The sequence below is a fragment of the Cervus elaphus genome, chromosome 24, assembly GCF_910594005.1.
Source record: "Cervus elaphus chromosome 24, mCerEla1.1, whole genome shotgun sequence".
NCBI classification, from domain to species: domain Eukaryota; kingdom Metazoa; phylum Chordata; class Mammalia; order Artiodactyla; family Cervidae; genus Cervus; species Cervus elaphus.
Window position 1 is genome coordinate 58,286,131 of NC_057838.1, and position 22,642 is coordinate 58,308,772.

The window sequence follows — 22,642 nt, forward strand, 5'->3', positions numbered from 1 at the left end:
GGCTTCCAGAAGCACAAAGAAGGAGACAAAGCCCTCCCTGGGGCAAGAGAATCACTGGAGGATTCCAGCAGCTGCCCCTCAGGAGAACTGGAGGGGAAGCCCAGGGGAACGAGACTTGGTTCTTACCCACATCAGGGCCCATCTTTCAAAACCCTAGGGTGCCCCAGTCACTCCAAGTGCGTGAGGTCAATGCCCAATGGGTGGGTCTTCCCCGAGGAGCTGACACAACACACTGAACAGCCTGCTTGCTCTGCCCTCTCACTCCCTGGCTCTCTGGCCTCTTGACACCTTCCATGCTTGCTGAGTCCACACTCCAAACAACTCTCTCCCAGGAAGGATCCCACCTCCCCACCAGGGAAGCTCCCAGCTTTGCGGGAGGTGGTTCCTACTTCCACCCCCCAGCTTGGCCCTTCCTGCTTATGGAGACTGGGTGATCTCACCTTGCAGAGCCTCAGACCATGTCCCTCTAAATGTGCTCTCACTCAAGAGGCCCCCGTTTACCAGCCAGGCCTTGCAGAGAAAAGAAGTCAGGTTCCTCCACTTGTTGGAACCCTTCCTCCTGCGATGCCTTCTCACTTCCAGGAAGGACTCTCACCCCACCACCCCACTTCAGGCTGTGCTCCACACAGCAGCGTAGCCTCCAACAATACCCCCCAGGCTTTTGCCTCCCTCACTATACCCCATCTCCAGCTCTGGGACCTCCACACTCCTAACCCTCCACCTGCAAGCACTTCTCTCCCACTGAACCCACCTCCGCCCAGCCCCCCGTACCCCTTCTGCCTTCACCAGATGGCACCTGCCAGCAGGCCCTCTGCCCAGAATTCACTGACTGGTTCCTGAGCGCCAGGGCTGGGTAAGTCTCTAGGGACCCTGTATGTATGTTAAGTGGGAGCACTGATCCAGGGCAGGACCCACATGGTGGGCAACTTGCAAACTCAGCTGGGGCAAGGGCTGTCTGGACGCTCACCAGGAGGGCTGTTTTCATGGACACCAATCGGCCAGCACACCCCATGATGGCCCCCATCCAGCCACCAAGCTGCTACACTGAGGCTCACCTGAGCTAACTTCACTCTTTGTATTCCTAGGACAAAACAGCTGCAATCCCATCTCTCTTGACAGATGCCAAAAAGTTCTCCCAGAACGTGTGTCCCTCACCGTAGAGAACATGACCTCAGAGGACCCTGTGATTCAGCATTCCGGGAGAGACAAAGACTTTCTGAATTGAAGCTGCTGGGCCATGTTCCCAGCCCTCTACAGAGATTCTCCCATCGGCTGCCTTTGCAATGTGCTTCCTCAGTCCCACTGCCTCTGATGGGGAGGAGGGCCTCATGGACTCTGTGGAAGGCCCGGCCTTGGTTTGCTAACACAAAAGAGGAGACAGGAGAGTCAGGAAGCGTTTTAAGAGCTTTGCTTCTTAGTGAAATGAGTCTCTCTGGCTCCTCCAGACATACAGTGACAACATAAAATCCATCCACTTCACACATACGGCAATAGTGCCCCTCGAGTGTCGAGATCCTGCTACTGCCATTTAAAGATTTCTCTCACTTCTAATCCGAAGTTGTCTTCTGCTGTGAAAATACCTTGTGGAGGAAAACTAGAAAGCAGCACAGTTTCTAAAAAACTCTGATGTATAAGTACTGATTATAAATTAGCTACTGACTTCCCCTTGTCCTCACCAGTCTGTTCACATGCCACTGAACTCCCCTCCCAGCGTTGGTATCAGTGATCCACTGACACAGCCACTGAGAGCACACACACAGATACACACGGACTCACACGCATGCCATGGGCAAATGTGCCTTCTTGGAGCTTCATCACCAGGTGGGGGGAAGTCAGGGTGTGGGGATCTGGGAAATGTTCCATAGGTACATTCCATATTGCCTGGATCAAGTACTTTTGAAGTTCTTACTTTGCAACCTTTCCATCAGTCCAGACAAATACTGTTCAGAGATGGAAAGGGCAGAGGGACACAAACCAAAATCTCAAAGGAAATCCAGAAGAGTTTGGGAAGGGAGGAAATGTGTATGTATGGAGATATGGACAAGTCACAGGAAATAGCATCTGGCCATGCAGAAGTGCCAAATCTGACCCCACTGCAATCACCCCGATCAGTCACTTACAAGTGTCCTTTCTTTTTGGTCCACAAAGATCTGATAAAGATAGCATAGAAATTAATTCAAATTAAAGAAAGGAACAGTTCTGAATTAGAATCCCACTGAAGTATGGAGTATGTGAGACCATCGTTTCATAATCCAGGTCTTACTTAGATCAGTATTGTCAGATACTTTCCACACCGATGAACAAATACTGGGGATCACTAAACTCATTCTCTAACTTGGATGGGTGGAGGGTTTGCTAGTAAAGAAACTGAGGGTTAGATGTCCCACAGTTGAGCCTGGATATGCTCCTCTGTCTAGAGTTTTAGGACAAGGGAACATCACTGCTTGCTGAGGAGGACGGTAGTGGTCACAGTGACAGTCCTGGCATATCTACAGCATGGGACTATGTGCCAGGCCAGGCATTCCTGTAAGCTACGGCACACAGAGAGATTCTTACTCCTCTAAATCATGCTATCAAACAGGACTACTCGTGTCCTCATTTCATGGATGAGGAAATGGGAGTCACAGAACAGTGAAGTCACTCGCTTGGGGATTTGAATCCAGTCTGCTTCCAGGTTTGTGCATCTTTTTCCATACTGTACTATCTGTCTCTTATACTACACACATTGACAACTGTAGACTGGATGCATGGCCTCCTAAAGGGGACAGAATATGCAGAGCAGTCCAACACAGTTTAAAATGCATGTCTTGTTTTGTCTTAAAGCAAAGAGAAATTTTTCTAAATTAAACAAACGAAAGATGGTATGGCTCTGAGAGGTCTGCAGCTGGTTGAATTTTCCATAAAAGGTGAAAAAGATGCTGTAGACCAAGAACAAAGAAAACTGAAGTTTTTATGCTGGAAATCTAAAAGTAACATCAGGGCAGAATTATCTCTGATGGGTTATGTGAAAGCAGTGTCTCCAATGCTCAAGTAAGGAGGCAAGTTTCTCTGAGACAGTGTGATGCATACTCTTCTGGAAACAAAAAATCCGGTTTCAAAACAATCTTTATTGTGCAAATTCCTAATTCTCTTTTCTTTTTCTCGGAATTGTTTTTATGAGGTTTTGTTTTTGCAGATTTATTTTCCCCTGCGTACATAGATGCCCTTATCAGATGATAACCTAGTTAACAGCCAGAACCATTCAGCATAATCCAGAAACACAAAACTAACAGGAAGTAAGCAGTTCTCGGAGGTGATTCAGCAACAGCCCTTGACAAGTGACTTCAGCAACTTACCTTAGGCTTAAATGCAATGACTTTCAAAACCATCTCGACAGTGAACACCCCGGTGAAGACCATGTTCAGGATGTCCATGGCGTCATTAAACATCTTGGACTGCTCGTAGTGCTGTGGATGGAGGCGGAGGCACAGTTCTCAGGGTCTGCTCCAGATTTGCAAAAGGAGCCTCCCCAGCCCTCCCCAGCCCCCAGCAAGCATCCGTCCCACACTTGGACATGGAGGTGACCTCCCCATCTAGCACCCTCTCCCAGTGATCCCACTGGCCCTGCGAGGGCATATGGCTGACCCCCCACAAGCACAGGAGGCCTCAACAGGATGAGGGTGACTGAACAATGAAGGGGAAAGACATCTATTTCCTCTGCTCAGGATAAAGGGAATCCACCCTTTCTCCTGATAGGGTTTATATTCAGGGCCTTGACCCAGGTACAATGCAGAACACACCCACAGGTCTATGGACAAAGGTAGGATTCAATTAGGTATACATTTTATGCCATTTAGGCCTATGTTCAATCAAAATCAGTATAATCTTGACTTTATGCTTTTCCCTACATCAGCAGAGGGTCCTTTTCATTCATAAAGAATTCCTCAAGTTAAGGAAAGGGCCAGAAAATGTATCCTTGGCTGTCTTTAGAGCCATTTTCCAGACAACATGGTTTGCTCAAATCCTTACAGTCAGTGGGAAACTGAAACTAGACCTTGGCCACTCTTGTCCTGGTGCAACCGCCATCAGGCAATGTGAGTGCTGGAAACTCTGTCAGACCCGCTCTGTAACTGAACGTGGCCAGCTGACAGGACTTGCAGCTCTTGCTCCCAGCATGAACAAGGAGCGGAGATCACACAGGTCAGACTCCATACTCCACGAACCAGAAAGTTTCCCACCGCCACGCTGAGAGCGACTTGAGGATAAGAATGTCACTCTGAGACGGTCCCAGAGCAAAGTGCCTGACGCAAGTCATCCAGCATCAACTCTGTCTCCCACTTTACCAACAAAGAAAGCCAGTCCTGGGGGATGTAAATAACTTTCCCTGGATCACCCAGGGGCTGAGGAGTCAAGTCGGGATTGAAACCCCTGTCTTTTCAACTCCACACTGACAGAGCTTTAGTCCTCACCCACCCCCTGGCCACAGGAGCCCACAGGAAAGGTTTACAGACTGGAAGGCCATGCTAGGGCTCCACAGATGTGTCACTGATGGTCACAATGTATACATAATCAATCTCTTATGCAAAAGAGTGCCTGTAAACTCCTGCCCTGGCAACTGATAGCCAGAATGGGAGTCTGGCCAAACCGCAGCCCAGACCCATCAGAAAAGCAAAGCCTTCCTCTTGTGAGGGGGCGGCATTCCACCCTCAGGATCTGGGGCATGGGGCTGCGCTGAAGGCCCACATGTGATCCACGTGACTGTCTCCATTTTTACCTGCATGGCCAAGCAGAGTGTGTTGAGCATGATGAGGACAAACATCATGTATTCGAAAGGCGAGGAGTTCACCACGTACCAGAACTTGTACTGGTAGGGGTTTTTGGGAATGTATCTCCGCAGCGGACGTGCCTTCAAGGCGTATTCAACACACTGACGCTGCAACGGCAGAAAAGAGCAACGGGGGTCCTGAGCACGTCTATGGAAAAAGGACACAGTTCTCGTCTGCCCAGAAAAGCCGGTGCACACCTACTGGGAAGGACCCCGGATGACGGGAAATCGCCATAGCAACCCCCAAGGGTACCACTCAGCATCACTGACAATGGACCCCCCAGATCCATCCCCTCATCCGCTCCTCACAGCAGCCTTGGAGGGTAAGCGGAGCAGCCAGTGTGCTTTCATTTTACTTATTAAAAGACTGAGGTCCTGTAGTGCATTAAGCAGAGATGCAAGGCTTCGACCCCCATCTCTACCTGCCCTTCCTCAATGCTGGTGGAATTCTCCTTCCCAGGAAAAGAAGCCAAGTAATGAGAGGCAAGGAAATCCTCAAGAATCAGAGGGGCTGGGCTGATTCCCTGAGACTGGAGGTCCCTGGCTGCTCCAGGAGGGACCCAGATGAGACATCTCCCAGAAGGAGAGCGAGGGTGTTAACCCTGAGCATCTAGTGGTGAGTGAGCGGAGTGTCTGCTGAGAACTTTTGAGGCTCAGGAGCTCATTGAGTTCATCTAAGAACCCCAGGACGTGGTCTGGGATGACAGCCAGGGCACTGCCCCAGGCACTCACATGGGGGCCGTGACCAGTGTGCCACGTGCAGCCGGCCTAGAGGAGCCTCCAGCCCCAAGAGCCTTCAGCTCACCATCAGACCCTCCTGGCTCCTTGGTCCTCACTGACCCCTATTCTCGACTCTGTCTCTGGATTCTGACTTCGGACAGGCTCTCTCCATCCAAGGCCTGGCTCTGCCATGACTTCACGTGCTGCCTCTTGGGACCCCTGATCAGAGCCTCTTTGGGACCTTGTGGTGACCTAGTTTGAGCTCAGCTGCGGTTTGGGTCCCGCCCTGATGCTCTTCGTCCTTGGCGGTGGTCAGGAAGGTGAAGAGCTGGGCCAGGCCTCCCTCAGACTGTGGCTGATAGGATCTGCAGGTGCACCCAACGAGGGTGACATCTCCCTGCAAACCTGGCGGTCCTCGTGTTTCCCCTGATGGGGAGGCTGCAGCCTGAGACAGACAGCCTCGTTGCGCACGGCCACTTCCCCCCAGGAAGCCCGGGCTGGCAGATGACCCTTGCTCACTATGTAGTCATCAAACAGAGATGGCTACTGATAGAGGGCCTGGGGGAAATTCCTGTAACAAATCTCCATCTCACAGACTACTTTCAGGGCTGAAAGTTAACTCGTTCATGTCCTCAATTTAAAAGAGATAAGGGGGCTAACCCAGACAGGAGGGGGGATGCACCCACAGTCACATAGCAGGTTCATGGAGAACACGACCAGACCCGGTCTTCCAGCCCTCTCACATCATCAAGTGAGCAAAGCCAAAGGCCCCCCTGTCTGTCAGCTTAGTTAAAACGAGGTGCAGGGTCAAGGGAAAGTGATGCCAGTGCAATCTTGGTCTCAAGGTTAAAGTTAGCAACTTTCCCTGTGGTTTGAGAGGGTACTTCCTTCTAAGTCAGTGGTTCTCAACCAGGGGACATTTGACAATGTCTGAAGATGTTTTTGCTTGTCACCAAAAATGGTGCAGAATCGGGGGGTGGTGGTGCAGAAGGTGCTACTAGAATCTAGTGGGTAGAGGCCAGTGATGCTTCTAAACCATGCAGAGGAAGCACAACAAAGAATTATCCAGCCTCCAGCGTCAACAGACCCAAGGTTGAGAAGATTTAAGGCTATGCCCTGCCAGGGACTATGCGAATATCAAGGGGTGCTCTCTGTCCCCAGGCCACACCACCCTGCATGACTCTGAGCTGTCACAGGTAGGTCACGACCACACAAGGCGGCCAAGGTACTCTGGCTTCTCACCCACTTGTGGGGGTAAATTTAAAAATTACAGCCTCATCTGTCTCTGGGAAACTCTCAACACTGATGACTCAGATTGGCTGGGAGTGCTCTGAGCAGGCCCTGAGCCCCAGGGGCAGAGAGCAGGTGGGCACCCTGCTCTGCACATGGGGAAAGCCATCAAAAGAGAAATCAGTCCTCTTTAGCTCAAGGGACAGAAGCCCAAACAGTGTGTGACTTTAACCTGATTTTTGTCCAGCTCACAGTTCTTATACTCTTTCTCTCCCTGCTCTTGAAACGTGACGATGACGAAGCCCACGAAGATGTTCATCATGAAGAATGCAACGATGATGATGTAGATGATGAAGAAGATGGAGATCTCCACGCGGTAGTTGTAGATGGGGCCCACATTCTCTCCATTCGAGTCGATGGCTTTGTACAGCAACCTGGAGAGCAGAGAACCAGTCAGCACCAGCCCTGCTGCCTTCTGAGTGCCTCTGGGGACACGGAGAGCAGGACCCCTCAGTAGGAGCCCACCCCTAGTCCCCTGGATACACAGTGATCCCCCAGGAAGCCTCCTGAGCATCAGGCCAGGCAGCCCAGCACTTGGGGGAGGAGGGAGCACCTGGGATGTATTTGTCGACTGATTGCTCTGAGGACCAAGAAAGATTTACAAGTATTAAATAATGCTCCTTTCTAGTCACAGACAGAAGAGAGGAAGGACATCACATGGATGTCTTTAGCGGAACTGAAAGCTATAAGCGCAAGAGCATGAGTACGCAGCCAGGGAAATTCCAAAGAACTACAAGAGATTCTCCAAACTGAAGCAGGCACTACAGTGAAATACGTGCCAAGCAGAACTCTGAGTAGAAGGAGGGGAAATTACTGCAGCAACCTCCAGTTCAATTCACGCCCATTTCCATGCAGATGCAGCCTTTCTGAGCACTAACCACACGCTGCCCTGTGCTGGATGCTTGCACATCCATCTGGAAAGGTGGACACCCTGCAGTCCTATCTTACAGAAGCTCAGGGAGGGGTCTCAGTGTCCAAGGTCAAGGTCAAGGTCCTGGGGGGGCAGAGTCAGAGTGGAGCCCACCTGCCCTGAGCCCCAAGCTCATTCATTTTCCTACCATCCCTGGTGGCAGCTGCCATCAGATTTCCTAAAGTGCCATGTTTAAAATCTGAGGCCACAGCCAGCGCCTCTGGAGAGAGCAGGCTCTCGCCCCATGCTCGCCTCCTCCCAGGGCCAAGCCCCACTGGACTGTCCTCTTACTCTGCAGGCACTCCACGCATCCAGAGAGTCCTGCCAGTCCATCCACCCTGCATAGCTCCTCTGGGCGTGACAACCTGACATGCAGAACACCATCAATGTATGTATATTCTGGTGCAGGAGCTGGAGTGCCATCAGAGACCAGAGAACAAGAAAGGTGTAAGAGACTCTCCTTCTGTATTCTACTTCCTTCCCTTTTTCTTACCCCACCCATCAAAACCCAAGTCATTCCTCAAACCCATGTCACTGACGCAGCAGGCCTCTCGTGCCTGGCTTGTCTGAGGACACTGACTAGATGCCGGCTTTGAAAGGGGGAACCATGTCTAGACAGCTCTGTTTCTTCCACGGGGCTTAATACAGTGTGTTGCCGGGAGCTAATATCAAGAGCACACTTCATGAATGACTGAGTGAGTGTGTCAATGAAAGACACGACACATTGGTACGTATCAGGACTCGGAATGAACGAACAAACAGTCTGGGACACTATCAAGGGCCTCTTAGGACAGCGTAACGGCGGCTTTACTGATGGGGCGACACAGGGGCTGGCCTGAAAAATGCCTCTGGGGACTCCCCATTCCCATCCAGGGAGGCCCTCTTCACCCCATCCCGGCTTCTCAAATCTGAGAGTCCTGGCAGCTGCCCATAGAGGTGAATCATTCACCGAATCAGACAGAGGGGCCCTGTGCATCAGGAAGTGACTGCAAGTGGCCCAAAGTTACAAAGTCAGAGAAGAGGCCTGCAACGCTGGAGAAAAGCGGCAGGACTCACTCCAGGAGAGACGGCTCAGCCCAGAGTGGCTGCGAAGCAGCAGGGGCATCCCTAGGAGACACACGGTCCCGGTACTCACGCAGGCCAGCCCTCGAACGTGGAGACCGTGAACAGAGCCATCATAGCCGAGAGGACGTTGTCAAAGTTGAAATCGCTGTTTTGCCAGATCCTCTCACGGACCACAGGACTATCAACATCCCCATCCTTGTAGAGGATGAAGAGGCCCCTAGACAGGAAAGAGATCGGGTCACCCAAGCTGGATATGGAATGAGTTGCCGCCCCAATCCCTCCCCAACCCCGGGCATCATCACGCTCGGTCCACAGCCAGGCCACAGGTCTGAACACAGCACAGGCTGCCCTTCTCTGAATCCTGGCCTGTGTTTAGTCTACTCCACCGTTCAAATAACCAGTTAAAGGAGTATTCTCCAGAGCGACCAAGCAGACACCTAGCACATGTCTGACCACAAAGGAGAACTACTGAACAAGAACCATCCCTCCTACAACGGGCTCCAAGTGTGCAATGAAGAACCAAGAGCTTTGGCTGTGTGGAATTCCACAGCTCTTGGAAACCAGCCCAAGCATCCTCTTATCTCTGTCTTAGTTTTAATCGAATTCCTTTTCTGATATTAACAATATTCCCAGTCCTCTATCCAAAAGAACTCTGTAATTGCTGGCACACAGTATTTCTCATACAATCTCACTTCTGGAAGGGTTCCAGCATCTTTGTTCCATAGATGTGGAGGCTGACATAGTGAGGGAAGGGAAGGCTTCCATGCTATCACCTCCATGGGCGCCCCCCTAACCCACGGTGTGAACGGGGCCCCCCAAAGCCCAAAGCCATGGCCACACGGCAGTCAGATAAGTCTCTGAGGGCACTGACTACTGAAAAGAAGTGCCCATTGAGCACCAGGGCAAGCAGCCCAGCCTTGGCTGGCGACATCTCAGGACAGGGACACACGGACGTCTATGCTAAGGTCTCAGCACTTCAGGCTGCGGTTTCTGGGTCTGCCTTCAGAGTCATGTGGATGAGCTGGGGTAAGAGAAAAGAGTATTTACCACCTGCTCTCTCCTGTCACCATTACTGTGAATGAAAATGAGACCAAACTGCGGGTGAGGGGAGCAAGTGGGGAGAAGCAGCCTGGGACTTGTCAGCAGAGGGGGCCGGATCCTGGACTCCGGCAGGTCGAGCTCTGAGTTCTGGTTTGAGGAAAAGCTTGGCTACGTGGCTGTAGGGGGAGCTAATTGTTATTTTAGGTTTTAGTGCCAACCCCTCAGTTTACTGACATCAAAAGTCGTTGGTCCAGTCACTCTCTTTTTTAAAATATAAGGAATCTTTGTTTCTTTTTAAAACAAAAACAAAAAAATGTATTTATTTGGCTGCACCAGGTCTTAGTTGCAGCGTGTGGGATCTAGTTTGCTGACCAGGGATCAAACCTGAGCCCACTGCATTGGGAGTGTGGAGTCTTAGCACTGGGGAAGATGGGGAATTCCCCATGTGTCCATTCTTTAGGGGTGATCAGAAGCTTCGGAACTGGTCTGAGGCGTCGCTCATACTACAATAGGGTTGTGTGAAATGCCACTGAACTGTGCAGTCTGAAGAGGTTAAGTTTATGTTCTGTGAATTTCACCTCAAAACCAACTCCTCCATCTTTCCAGCTAGCAGCTGAGCTCTCAGGACTCTTGCCCTCTACAACAAAACCTTCAGAGACACTAAACATGAACAAATCCTTGAAGCTCTCTATCTGTTCTTCCAAATTCCCCACTCCCCCATTCAGGGCAGGCTTCCTGGGCAGCTCAGTGATAAAGAATCTGTCTGCCAATGCAAGAGACATGAGTTCAACCCCCCGTCTGGGAAGATCCCCTGGAGAAAGAAACGACAACCGACTCCAGTATTCTTGCCTAGAGAACCCCCTGGACAGAGGAGCCTGGCAGGCGGCAGCCCCTAGGATTGCGAAGAGTCTGACATGACCTAGTGACTAAACAGCAACAACGTTCAGGACACTCACCTGCATTCTTCGGGGTTACTTTTGGCTTCGTCTGTGCAGCGATAGAACTTTCCCTGGACACAAAACAGACAGGCAGTCAAACTCTGGTTCCCCCTGAAGAGACGGGCTCGGCTCCGTGCTCAAGGGCCCTGCCCTGTACCTTGAAGAGCTGGACCCCAATGCAGGCGAACATGAACTGGAGGAGCGTGGTGACGATCATGATGTTGCCAATCGTCCGGATGGCCACGAAGACACACTGGACCACGTGCTGGGGAGGAGGGGTGGGGAGCAGACAGGGGGCCATTACTTGACTGTGCTATTTTAGCCACAGGGTGAACTAACATCAGCCAAGACTTTCTACGATTATGTGCATTTTTACATGAGTTTCCTACTTGACAGTCCTCTATGCCTTGTCTTGCAGGCAGTGATCTATGGCGAGTTCCCCTCAGTGCATCGTGGCCACTTGGGAGGGATGCCCTGTAAGAAGCTGCTCCTTGGTTTCCTTAAAAGCAGTGAGCTTAGGGTAGAAGAGCCATGGGGCAGAGCAGCGCCTGGCACATGAGCCCCTCTTACGCACCCCATCAGAGGACTTGGGAAAATGTAAACCCTCTGGCCTTTTGTACAAACTTCCTAAGAACAGAGCTGAAGACTGAACTAAACCCAAAGGAATACTATTAATAATGAAAAAAGTAATAAAGTATGACAGTAGTCAGATAAAGAAAAATATTTTAAATTAACAAAAATTTTAAAATAGCAATTTTTAAAATGCTACCAGCGCTTGGGAGAGCCAGCCTCATTGATTAGAAATGTTCTTTTCTAAGCCAAAACCCACTTAAAAAAATCCATCAGGCCTCAGCCCAGCTCCGGCCCAGGAAAGTCAGTGATGATAGCTAACCTTGACCAAAGCTAGCCCAGCCTGGGGAGGAATTCAAACCTTAAGTCCTTTCGCTCTGTTGATGGCCCTGAGTGGCCTCAGGACCCTTAGGACCCTCAGAATCTTCACAACAGAGATGGCACTGGATCTAAGGGAAAGAGCAGAGGAAATAAAGCAAGCAGAGTGTATCACAGTTGCTAAAATGCTGCGAGATGATTTCACTGCAGTGTGGGGATGGTGGGACCCCGTGGAGCAGAGCCAAGCTCTCCCCACAGCCCCACAGGAGGACGGCTCTTCTCCTTCCCGTCCATACTCCACCACAGTCCTGGATCGGAACTCATGGAGCCCTGAGAGTCACGCAGCTGATGCAGCAGAGCTGTGACTCCGGGTGCGCCTGGTTCTTCCCACCTGATGTCTGCTCTCGGCATGACCTGGCTGGGTTGTGCTCGTTTGGTTGGTTTTCTAAGTTTGGAGGCCCTGCTGTGTTGCTCTGATGCTGGGCTTCCCTGGCCTTCAAGGAGGCTGCTGCTGGGTGGGAGAGATGGGCAACTGCAAGCCAGTGTGCAGGAGTGACAACAGAGGGTAGGCAGCCGGGGGAGTGTGCCTCAGTGGGGCTGGGAAGGTGCCCTGGAGGTGACAGCCAGGTGAGCACCTAGGGGTGATGGGGTTACCTAGACAAACGGGGAAGGGGCTCCAGCCGAGGAGGGCAGCACCTACGCAGGCCCCAGAAGGGAGGCTGCGGCTGGTGGAGAATGGCAGGTGGCTGAGTGTGGCCAGAGCATGAGCTCTCATGAGGCAGTGGGGGTGGGGGGGAGAGCCAGGCACAGCCAGGAACCCCCAGGAGCTGCAGAGACACTCGTGAGAATGTCCGTCTAGGCCACGGCTACACGGCTCCCCACCCTGGGCACTGAAGGGAGGTGAGGGAGACGCTTAGCGCAGGGCAGCTTCAGCAGGGGTCCTCATCTTCTGACGGGGACACAGCCTCTTGTTCACCTTTAGTTCAGAGGCCGTGTGCACACAGGGCCCTTCTACGGAGGCACTGGTGGTCAGTGCCCGAGCAGAAGTGCTTTGAAGTCCGCAGGAAAGCAAGGCCACCCCTAGACGCTCCCACTGGAGCTTCTGCCTCACACCCCCAGGTACAGCAAGCGGGGTGCAGCTGCGGTTATTCCCCACTAGAAATCACTCAACGCCATGGAAAGGCCCTGAGGCTCTAACTTTCAGCTTTGCCCTTCCCAGATAAAAATTTGAGAGACTGGAAGGAAAGGGTCACAGCAGCTGATTTATCCTGGAGAGGAAAGAAGCCTTTGATCCTCAAGCTGGAAGGGCTAAAGAGGCCACCTCATGCTACCCTTCATGTTCAGAAGTGGAATGGAGATCTCAGGAAAGGAGGCCCCCCAGCACCTGAAGAATCCATGGAGACCCCAGGCTAGAGCCCAGCTGCCCTCCCTCCTAGTTTAGACTTCCTTCACCCTCTTTTGAAAACAAAACAAAAAAATCACAGAGAATAGTGAGCACAACCCAGGAAATGGCATAAACAGAAAAACAGAAGCACAACGAAACACGTGTTGTCACAATTCTTTCTGGTATGGGCACAAATTAAGCTTTCCAGTTAACTGAACGCCACCATCAACATGATGCCTAGGCTTTACAAAGCTGTTAATCACTCAGTTGTCTCTGACTCTGTGCCACCCCACGGGCTGTAGCCCTCCATGCTCCTCTGTCCATGGAATTCTCCAGGCAAGAATACTGGAGAGGGTTGCCATTCCCTTCTCCAGGGGATCTACCTGACCCAGGGATTGAACCTGGGTCTCCTGTATTGCAGGCAAATTCTTTACCATCTGAGTTACCAGGGAAGCCCCTTCACATAGACCTGCCTGCCCAACAGTCCTGTGTACACACACACACACATACACACACACACAGAATACTTACTGGATCCCAAATGACACCAAAGACACCCCAACGACCAGCATATCCAGTAAGTTGAAGTAGTTCCTGCAGAAAGCGCCTTTGTGGAGGAAAGCGCCAAAGGTCGTCATCTGTGAGCAGAATCATAAGTGATTTAGTGTTTTTTCCTCTTTGTTTTTCTTTCCAGGGGAAAAGCAACCTGGGCTCTTTACAAAATCTTGAGCAAAGTATGACTTTATGAACAAGTGTGGGTTAGGAAGCCAGAAACGCAAAGCAACAGGGCAGAGTAACCAAACGCTTTGTTCAAAAATGAACAAAGGGCAGCTGACTTCCAACACATTTTAAAAGAACACACCAGTTGGGATTTCATTATAACAATGACAAATTTCAAATATGATTATATCATTGGCATCTCCAAAGGCTCTGTCTCAGGAGTGGTCCACGTGACCAGGTTTCTCAGGATTCAATCACTGCCCAGACAACCTGGCTTCCCCATAAAACTCAGTTCCAGCCCCACTGAGATGCCAGCAGAGCCCATGTTGCTCCAACCCAGGCTTCTCAGTGGGGCTAGAAGTGCCTGAGCCCTGGCCTCACACACACTGTTGACAAAGACAGTGGCTTCATTTCCCCAGGCCCCATGCTGCTCTTAACAGTCCCGAGTGATATATCCATTTCAAAGGGCTCCTGTAAGTCCAGCCACTCTGGCCAGGTGTGGCTCAGAAGCTGTTATGTGTACCTCACCTGCTCCTCACCTGCTCTCTAAGCCATGGCCCCAAGTGCCCGGAGCCCACACTGCAGGTCCCCACTGAGCTTCCTAAACAAGGAGCTTAATGAGCAAATGCCCCAGAGAAAAAACTGAAAAACACATGGAGTTACTGCTTATTTTAAAAAAAGATGCGGGAATTTTCAGATAAGTACCAGAAAGGAAGAGCTGGGAGTTAATTATACTGGACCATGTGGAACTGCCAATAATCAATCCTCTTTGACCCACAAACTACAACAAAAAGCCCACTTCAAATGTAACCCAGTAACCAAACAGCCTTCCAAACCTTCCCCAGGCTATCAGGAACCACCTTTTCAATGTCAGCTGCTTCTCAGAGATTCTCCATTTTTGGAATCCCTCTTGTTTTAGCTTATTTTCCACTCTCTAAGATTTCTTCAAAATGAGGATTGATTTGGAAGATTTAAGTCACTGAGGCAAATACATAAAAAGTGAGAAGCAGTAATTATGGGGTTTTTTTCTTTAAATAAACCTGTATCTCTTTGCCCTGAAGCCCAAGAGTACCTACACTTCATTGAACAACTTAAAAATGTGGAAAGGAAAATAAAACCTCAATTAACCAGGCTAACAGGCTAAGGATGACATTTCCAAATTCAGTCCGAGGAGATGGCAAATTACCAAAAAAGAAAACTCAGGATGGAGCATAGGCCAGGTGGGCACTGTTGCACCCCACACCCTGCGCCTTCTGCTGCGATGCCCGTCACCATGGAGACGGTGGTAGAATCTGCTCACTGATCCAGGCAGCATCTCACTTCGGACCACATTCAACCACATTTACTGACCTGATGGCAGGAAAAGGAACTCAAACATCTAGAAGATTTTTAACAAAGGTTTAAACAGAGGTTGGTTGGTCGGTATTGTGCTAATATTTTCATTAGCCAAAAAAAAAGAGAAAGACAGAAAGTAACTAAATACTCTTATTGCCTGGAATGTTAACTGAGGTTTCATTTTACAGAAGATTTTGTAAAGAGCCCAAGTTCCACAGTAGTCTACATGAAAATACTTCTTTTCTGTCCTGAGATGCACACACAAAAACCCCAACATGGTTTAAAGAAACTTGTGGTTACAAGTCCCCATTTCCCTGAGTGCCTCCCCACCAGGAGATGTCGCAGGCCACACTGCCCCAGGACATCAAGGATGCATGCCCCTGGGCAAGTCTGGGATTCTGGGCTGTCCACTGTAGGTCTACAGGCTTCCAAGTCCATAGAAATGGAGGATGGGCTCACCCAGGGTGGCCTTCAAAACCAGGACACAAACCACATGCAGCAATGGCAACTGGCAGCTCATGCATGGGCAGTACATTCTGGGCACCCTGTCCAGAAGGTGCTCTTTTTGTTTGTGTAAATGTAAGCCCATCCATTAAAACAGATATATCTTAACACAGAGAGACCCATGTTATCTTGCAAATCTTGTTGCAAGAAAATAGTGTGTTACTATTTCAGGGCACCAAAAACATAATGCAGTCAAAGAAACAAGAGAGACGTTTCCTCCCTCAGAGGAAGGCTTTTCCTCTGACTTCGAGGACAGGAAGGGTGGAAGAAAGTTCACACACAGCATTGGATCTGTTGTCAGTTGACAAATTTCAGAGGATATTAAAAAAAAAGAAGCAAAATATAATTCCCAATCACTATTAGGAAGCCAAAATAGCTCCCACATGCATTCAAGGGTTTTTTTGAAGAAACAGCAACAAAAGGTTGAATGGTTATAGGAAAAAAAAATCCTTTCTTTTTAAAAAAAAAAAAAAAAAAAGTGGAGGTTGATCACAGAGGACAAAAACTGAAAATAGCCAAAAGCACATCACGTGTCTTGGCCGTGTGTCACACACAGGAGCAGGCCCCTGAAATACACTCCTGCGATACCTGTTACCTTTAAAACGATCTCAAATGCAAAAGTACCAGTGAAGACATAATCTGCATAACCTAGCATCTGGAAGGCAAACAAAGAATTGCCAGCGTTATTGCTACTGCTGCGTTAGAGTACGCAAAGATCCATGAAAAAGCCATTACCTTCAACAGGATTTCAACAGTAAAGATGGCTGTGAAAGCATAGTCAAAGTAACCCAGTATCTGCAAGGCACAACACGTGGAGATGAGAAAACGGCATCCGGACAACTCCCGACAGCCACACTCCCACATGCGCTCAGAGACCCATCATCCCGGAAGGAGCCTGTCACCCCGGAGGGAAGTGCAGAGATGCTCCAAGGGCCCCACTCGGCCCATCAAAGAGCTCTGGGCACACTTACCTCCTGTGACCACTCCTGCTGACTCCCCTCCCAGCCCCTGTGTTCTGGGCAGCAGAGGCTCACTTAGGAAAGTGTTTTATTAATAACCTTTGTTCATCGGCACACGATGCTGATGAGATACTTGTGGTGTCAGATTAATTAGTCTCACACACATTTTAGATCTTTAACTGCCCTTTTGGTAGAATGAAATATGCTGCCCTCCAGCTGAGCTTCAGATTGGAGGGAAAATGTAAACAAAGGTATAAGTGGTGTCAAAGGGGGTCATGTCCCCTCTAATTCCCACCCATTCAGTCAGGGAGCCAACACCTTCCTCCACCGACGTGCCAGGCTGGATACATCTGCAAGAAGTTTCACTGATCCTCTTCCTCCTGCCTCCTGCTCTGTGTCTAACACTGCATTCTCTCTCAAGGCAGGTTTCCTCCTTGCTGGGCTCGTTTTATCAGCACTCCCCAAAATACCATCAACTTTCTAGACGCTGCAGTCCTGTATTCCCTTCTGGGGTCCCTGCTTCTCCACAGATCTGCAGGGGCAGGAGGGAGGGCAGGCGGATGGCAGCAGGCGTCAACTGAGGACGCTCACAGGAAGTCCTCCGCCACAACAGGGCAGCTGGGACCCTCCGGTGGGACTGGCCACCTTGGCTGCTTATCTTCATGACAGTTGGGCTGTACAGTTTGGGGGAACTGAAGAGACCAGCGCCGGAAGGTAACCCATGGAGCCCGCCCAGGCTGACTCCGTTCATTTCCCAGATGCGGATGCTGAGAAGAGAGGCATCTGCTCAGGCCAGGCGGCCAGTCTCTGCATCACCGAGCACGGGGCCAGGGCTTTGAGATGCTGGTTGGGAGCCCTGAGCCCTGCTGTGTGCATGTGGGACCCACCCCAGGGGAGTCCTCACTGCTAGGAGACTAAGGCGAGAACCTCTGCTTCAAAGGCCAGCTGTCCTCCCCGAAGTTCTCTCTTCAGGCTGCATTATTCATTTTCCAAACTGCTTCCATTTGGGGATTTATAAATTTTGCTGGAACACTTCTTGTGTATCTGTGTTTCTGGCCAGCCAATTAAAGGTCTTTTCCAGGACACCACGGAGGGCGCCCACAAGGAGCCCTGTCCCTCACCCTTACCCCCTCCGAGGTCGCAGCAGGTCTCTCTGTGTGTTGAAAGCGGGTGGGGAGCCAACAACCCAGCCTGGTACCGAGGGTCAAGGCTCTCGGACTCAGGTTGTCCTCTGTTCACTCTGCCTACTTTTTCTTTTTCACTAGTAACTCAGCTAAGGTTAAAAAAAAAAAAAAAACACTGCTAGATCCCAGCTATATGATGTATCTAAGGTAGTCAAACTCACACACAGAAAGCAGACGGCCGGTTGTTGGGGCTGGGGCAGGTGGACATGGGCACAAAGTTCCCCACATAAGGTGAGTAAGCTCTGGAGATCTGCTGCCCAACATGATACTCAGAGCTATGGATACTGTCTTGTATCCTTAAGAATTTGTTAAGGAAAATCTCATGCTAACTGTTCTGACCACAGTCAAAGAAAAACAGTGCAATATTTTTAAAAGCAAGACACACATTCATGTGAACACCTATTTAAAAGGAACAATAACATTTCCTGGAAAAAGTGGCAGGGAAATAAACCCATGGGGAAGTAATTACAATAAAAATTAGAACATGAGGCCCGCAGGTAAACAAACTCTTGGTCAACCTGTGTTCTAGGACCAGTTTGTGACCTAGTCTGTCACACAATGGTACTTTTTCCCAAAACAGCTTTTCCCCTTGTGTCTCATCTTTATGATGGAACTGATGACATCCTGTTGGGCCCTGTTCCATCTGAGCATTTAGATAGAGACGTCAGGAATCTTAACAAAAGCTGTAACCCCTGGGTACAGGTTGAGACAGGCTCAGGGCTCCATCTTTACGTCACCCAACCATGCTTTGAGGGGAAGATCTTTTCATCGTCATATCAGGATGCCCATATCTCATCAGTCTCACAGACTGGGTTTGCCAGGCTTCAAACCAAAAGCACAGGAAATGGAAAGACAGCACAGGGCTTGGTTGTCACAACTGAAATCATGGGGCACTGATCCGGTGACTTGTCTAAATCCAGAAATCTCAAAAATCTCTTGTACAGAAAGAAGTACCAACAGGCAAGGCAGCAACCTCTGACGGCCTTGCACACTTGTGGGCCTGCCTCCCCAGGCGGCTTTCTGGGAAATCAGCTGAAACGGCGCTACAGCCTCGAGGCCCGGCAGTCAATAGGCTCCCGTCTTCTGAAGCTGTCTTGCCTCTGGATTGTTCTCAGTGCTGACGGCTGACCTGCTGAGACTGAACTGCTCAGGCAGGAACTGACTTAGGTACCAGTCTCTGCCCAACACAGATGTGAGGCAAGGGAGTCAGGCCTGAACTATGAAAACTGATTAATAGAAGATTAAACCCTCTGTTCTCTTTTGTAAAGCCACCTCCTGCCCCAAACTAACCAAGACTTCGGCCTTCTCCGCTGAGTGCCTCAGGTCCCCATCTGTCATCTCCCTGACTTGTATTTCTCATCAGTAACAGTAGCTGTGTGAATGTGAGTCCATATAAGATAAGTCTTCCTGCCAACCCCAAATAAGAGCCCCCCAGGCATGTGACACACCAGGTTTCGATTTTATTTTCTCTCTGCTGGATGCTGCCACCAGCAGGAAACCTCAAAACAGGTGTGCACATGAATTTGACTGGGAAGGGGAAAAGAGGAATCAAAATGTTGGCAGTGATGCAGAGAAGCAGGGCTCCTGAATACACTGTTACTACTGAGTATCTGAAATGAGGTGTAACATATATAATTCAATAAGGGTTTGTGCCCATAACAAAAAACCTCTCTGGCACAGACAAATCTGCAGCATAAAATGCCTGCAGGGGAAGGAGGCGCCCCCTCGAGCTTTGACCCCCGTGGCCCCTGGAGGCCCTGCCTGGACACCGGCCTCTGCCTGCGAGCCCAGCGCTGACCCGGGGGGCCCCGCCCTGCCATCCTCGCTGGGGGCTTACAGTGTTCCGGAAGGAGTGGCTGCGGATGGGGTCCTCAGCGGCGAGGGCGGCGCTGCTCAGCATGATGAAGACGAGGATGAGGTTGGTGAAGATGTGGTGGTTGATGAGCTTGTGGCAGCCCACGCGGATCCTGCAGGAAGAGCCACCGCACGGATGAGCCCCGGAAGGGCCCGAGCCCGCCGGCCAGCGCTCTCAGCACGCTGGGGCCACTCCGTGGTGACGGACCAGGCGGAGGACGGCTGTCCCCGTGCCGCCCAAACCCCCACCCAGCAAACTGGAACCACCGGACCATTCTTTCCCCGAAACCCTGAGGGTTCTGTGTGGACAAGCCCCACAGACCATTCACCGCGTCCTGAAAAGTGGGGACACCGCCCTTCTAAAGGTGAAGAAACGGAGGCTTCAGCTTGTGAAAGAACTTTCTTAAGGTGACCCCGCTATGGGAATTCCCTGGCAGTCTAGTGGTTAGGACTCTGTGCTCTCGCTGCCAAGGGCGAGGGTTTGATCCCTGGTCAGGGAGCTAAACTCCCAGAAGCCCCGTGGTATTGCCACCCCCAAGTCCCCAGAAAGGTGACTCAGCTAGTATGGGACCAGGGCACATTTCCAATTCAGGTCTGATGGTGACACTTCCCCACTGTAACATAAAGCCCAGCAGCTCCCATTTCCTGCCTTGGAACAGAGACTGAGGTCAGAGTTCATCGTAGCCGCTCACACAGAACAGGGGTGACCCCAGCAGTCAGGCTGCAGCCTGACCTGACCTCGGGGAGCGGGGTGTGTGGACATCCTGTCAGAAGTGCTATGCTGGGGGCAGCTGACCCACAACAAGTGCTGCTGAGAAAGTCAAGAGGAAGTCACATCATCATGTAAGAATCTCACAAGGATCTATCTCCCTGCCCCAGCTGTGGCGGAGCCATCGCAGGCTCCTCCGGTCCCATGAAACAAGGGGGGCAGCATGTGCCCAGCACCCCAGCCCTGACCCTCACAACAGCTCCGCAGGCTGTCAGAGCCTCTCCCGATGCCCCTGACTTCCTGGGGACTACTTAGTATAGTCACTGCCCAACTTCCCTTAACCTCAGTATTTGACTTCAGAACTTCACTGCTGGGTTTTTTTTGTTTTGTTTTGTTTTGTCTATAGAATACATGCAGGATTTCCTTGGAAAAGTTTTTTCTACTTTAAAAACCATAAGTCAACTTTATGTGAAGGTGATGTCTTGCTTCGTTTTTTCCCTCTGGGGCTGCTGAATGCCTGGCTGTGGTCCCTGGAGGGCTGGCAAGCTGTCAGCAGCTGGGGAAAGCCTGACAGTGCTGTGAGGGCAAGAAGTGCTCAAAGCTTTGGGGGCAAATGGAATTCATTCCTCCCGTATAAGCAGACACAGTGAGCTGCAGGTGTCAGTGAGGAGGCTGAATAGCTTTTTAAAAGAGATACGCAAACTCTCAACAACAATGATATAAAAACTACCATCCAGGGATTCCTGGAGGTCCAGTGATTAGACTATGCCTCCCAATGCAGGGGGTGCAGGTTTGATTCCTAGTCAGGGAGGTAAGATCCCACATGCCTCAAGGCCAAAAAGTCAAAACATAAGACAGAAGCAATATCGCAACAAATTCAAAAAAGATTTTTTAAAATGGCCCATAAAAAAAAATAGATTACCATCTAATCCTCGACTCTGTAAGAACTGTACCCGCCTTGCTTCTCCCTGGCGCCTGAGAATTTACAGATTTCTTCTCTGACAGCCCAGAACTGCTTCTGCAATTCCAGCAACCTTTCCAGGAGCCATCTATTCCTCCTGGCATTTCACTCTGTCCCAGATGATTTAAAACCTAGAAACCAGCTAGTAAACACATCTCTTTCTCTTACAGTACTTGTGAGTAATTACCAAGTTCCTGGCAAGCACTGGATCATTTTAACAGGAGAAATGCTATTTTAAGCAGGCTATCATGGAGCTGAACTGAATAGCTACCACTTATAAAACATCACTGAGCAATATTGGTATATCGCCATCAAACTCAATTGGGAAGTGATCGGCTACATTGGGCCTCTGAGTGAAGATGTTCAGGAAATTGGTCAAAACCCTCATCTCCCACAGCATCTTAGCAAAAGACTTCCTTACGAAGAAAGGGTCCTTTGGATGGAAAACACTTCACAGGTGACGACCCACAGAACACCAGAGACATAGTACCACACCGCTGCTGTCCCAGTGCAGGGGTGTGTGGGAGCAGGTCTGGAATAGCACTTCTCCCAGGACCTGGTAACCCCCCTATAGCCCTATCAGAGGGCAAAGGCAAGGCTGGAACAGGACAGGGGACAGTGGGAACGGGGGCCTCAAGGCTCAGGCACAGAAACGGGCTGTGAACCGTCGTCCCTTGCACTGCCCGCCCCCCAACCCCCGGCCCCCAGCCACCCTCAAGCAGTCTGCAGGGTCCTGGGGGAGACGGGGCAGCCACGCGGCTAGAAAGGGGATATTTACGGGTTGGTCTTGCTAAGAATGAAGAAAGCACTCCCTTCCGGGATGGGGGCGATTTTCTCTTTCATGTTCAACTCAGAGATTCTGCGAGGACGGGGGCCAGCAGGAACCTCGGGTTCATCCTCTTCCTCCTCCTCTTCCTCTTCACCTACTTTAAAGGAGACACTTTTTTTTTAATAGGCATGAAATAAGGATTGCATTTGGGTTTGAACGCTCATTTTCAACTTCACATGAAAATGTGGCTTAAACTTTAACAATGTATATCAGCTTACACAGGGCTTCCCAGGTGGCTCAGATAGTAAAGAATCTGTCTGCAATGCAGGGAACCCATGTTCGATCACTGGGTTGGGAAGATTCCCCTGGAGGAGGGAATGACAACCCACTCCTGTATTCCTTCCTGGAGAATTCCATAGACATAGGATCCTGGTGGGCTACATTAATCAAAACCCTCCAAATATGATCTGAGAGTGTGTGGGTTGGGGCTGAGAAGCGTTCTCATCTGGTGAGTATGTGCCTTTGCAGGAATGAGGCCCCCAGCAGTTTAAGGTCTGAGCACCAGGAGAAGGTGCCAGCCCCCCAGCACCTGGCTGCTTCCCCAGCA

At 50.5% G+C, this 22,642-nt stretch overlaps 1 protein-coding gene across 5 annotated transcripts in view; it reads right to left on the reverse strand.

Annotated features, from left to right (window-relative positions):
* CACNA1D (calcium voltage-gated channel subunit alpha1 D) overlaps positions 1 to 22,642 on the reverse strand; it is a 344,231-nt gene that overhangs the window by 60,710 nt on the left and 260,879 nt on the right. For all 5 annotated transcript variants that reach the window (XM_043886198.1, XM_043886202.1, XM_043886200.1 and 2 more), the window contains 11 exons: positions 22,045 to 22,192; positions 19,580 to 19,709; positions 16,335 to 16,394; positions 13,572 to 13,678; positions 11,700 to 11,787; positions 10,926 to 11,033; positions 10,787 to 10,839; positions 8,860 to 9,006; positions 6,987 to 7,188; positions 4,754 to 4,912; positions 3,336 to 3,446 (listed from right to left, as the gene is read on the reverse strand). In XM_043886198.1, coding sequence (XP_043742133.1) covers positions 3,336 to 3,446; positions 4,754 to 4,912; positions 6,987 to 7,188; positions 8,860 to 9,006; positions 10,787 to 10,839; positions 10,926 to 11,033; positions 11,700 to 11,787; positions 13,572 to 13,678; positions 16,335 to 16,394; positions 19,580 to 19,709; positions 22,045 to 22,192 — 1,313 coding nt within the window. The remainder of the gene's footprint in view (positions 1 to 3,335; positions 3,447 to 4,753; positions 4,913 to 6,986; positions 7,189 to 8,859; positions 9,007 to 10,786; positions 10,840 to 10,925; positions 11,034 to 11,699; positions 11,788 to 13,571; positions 13,679 to 16,334; positions 16,395 to 19,579; positions 19,710 to 22,044; positions 22,193 to 22,642) is intronic.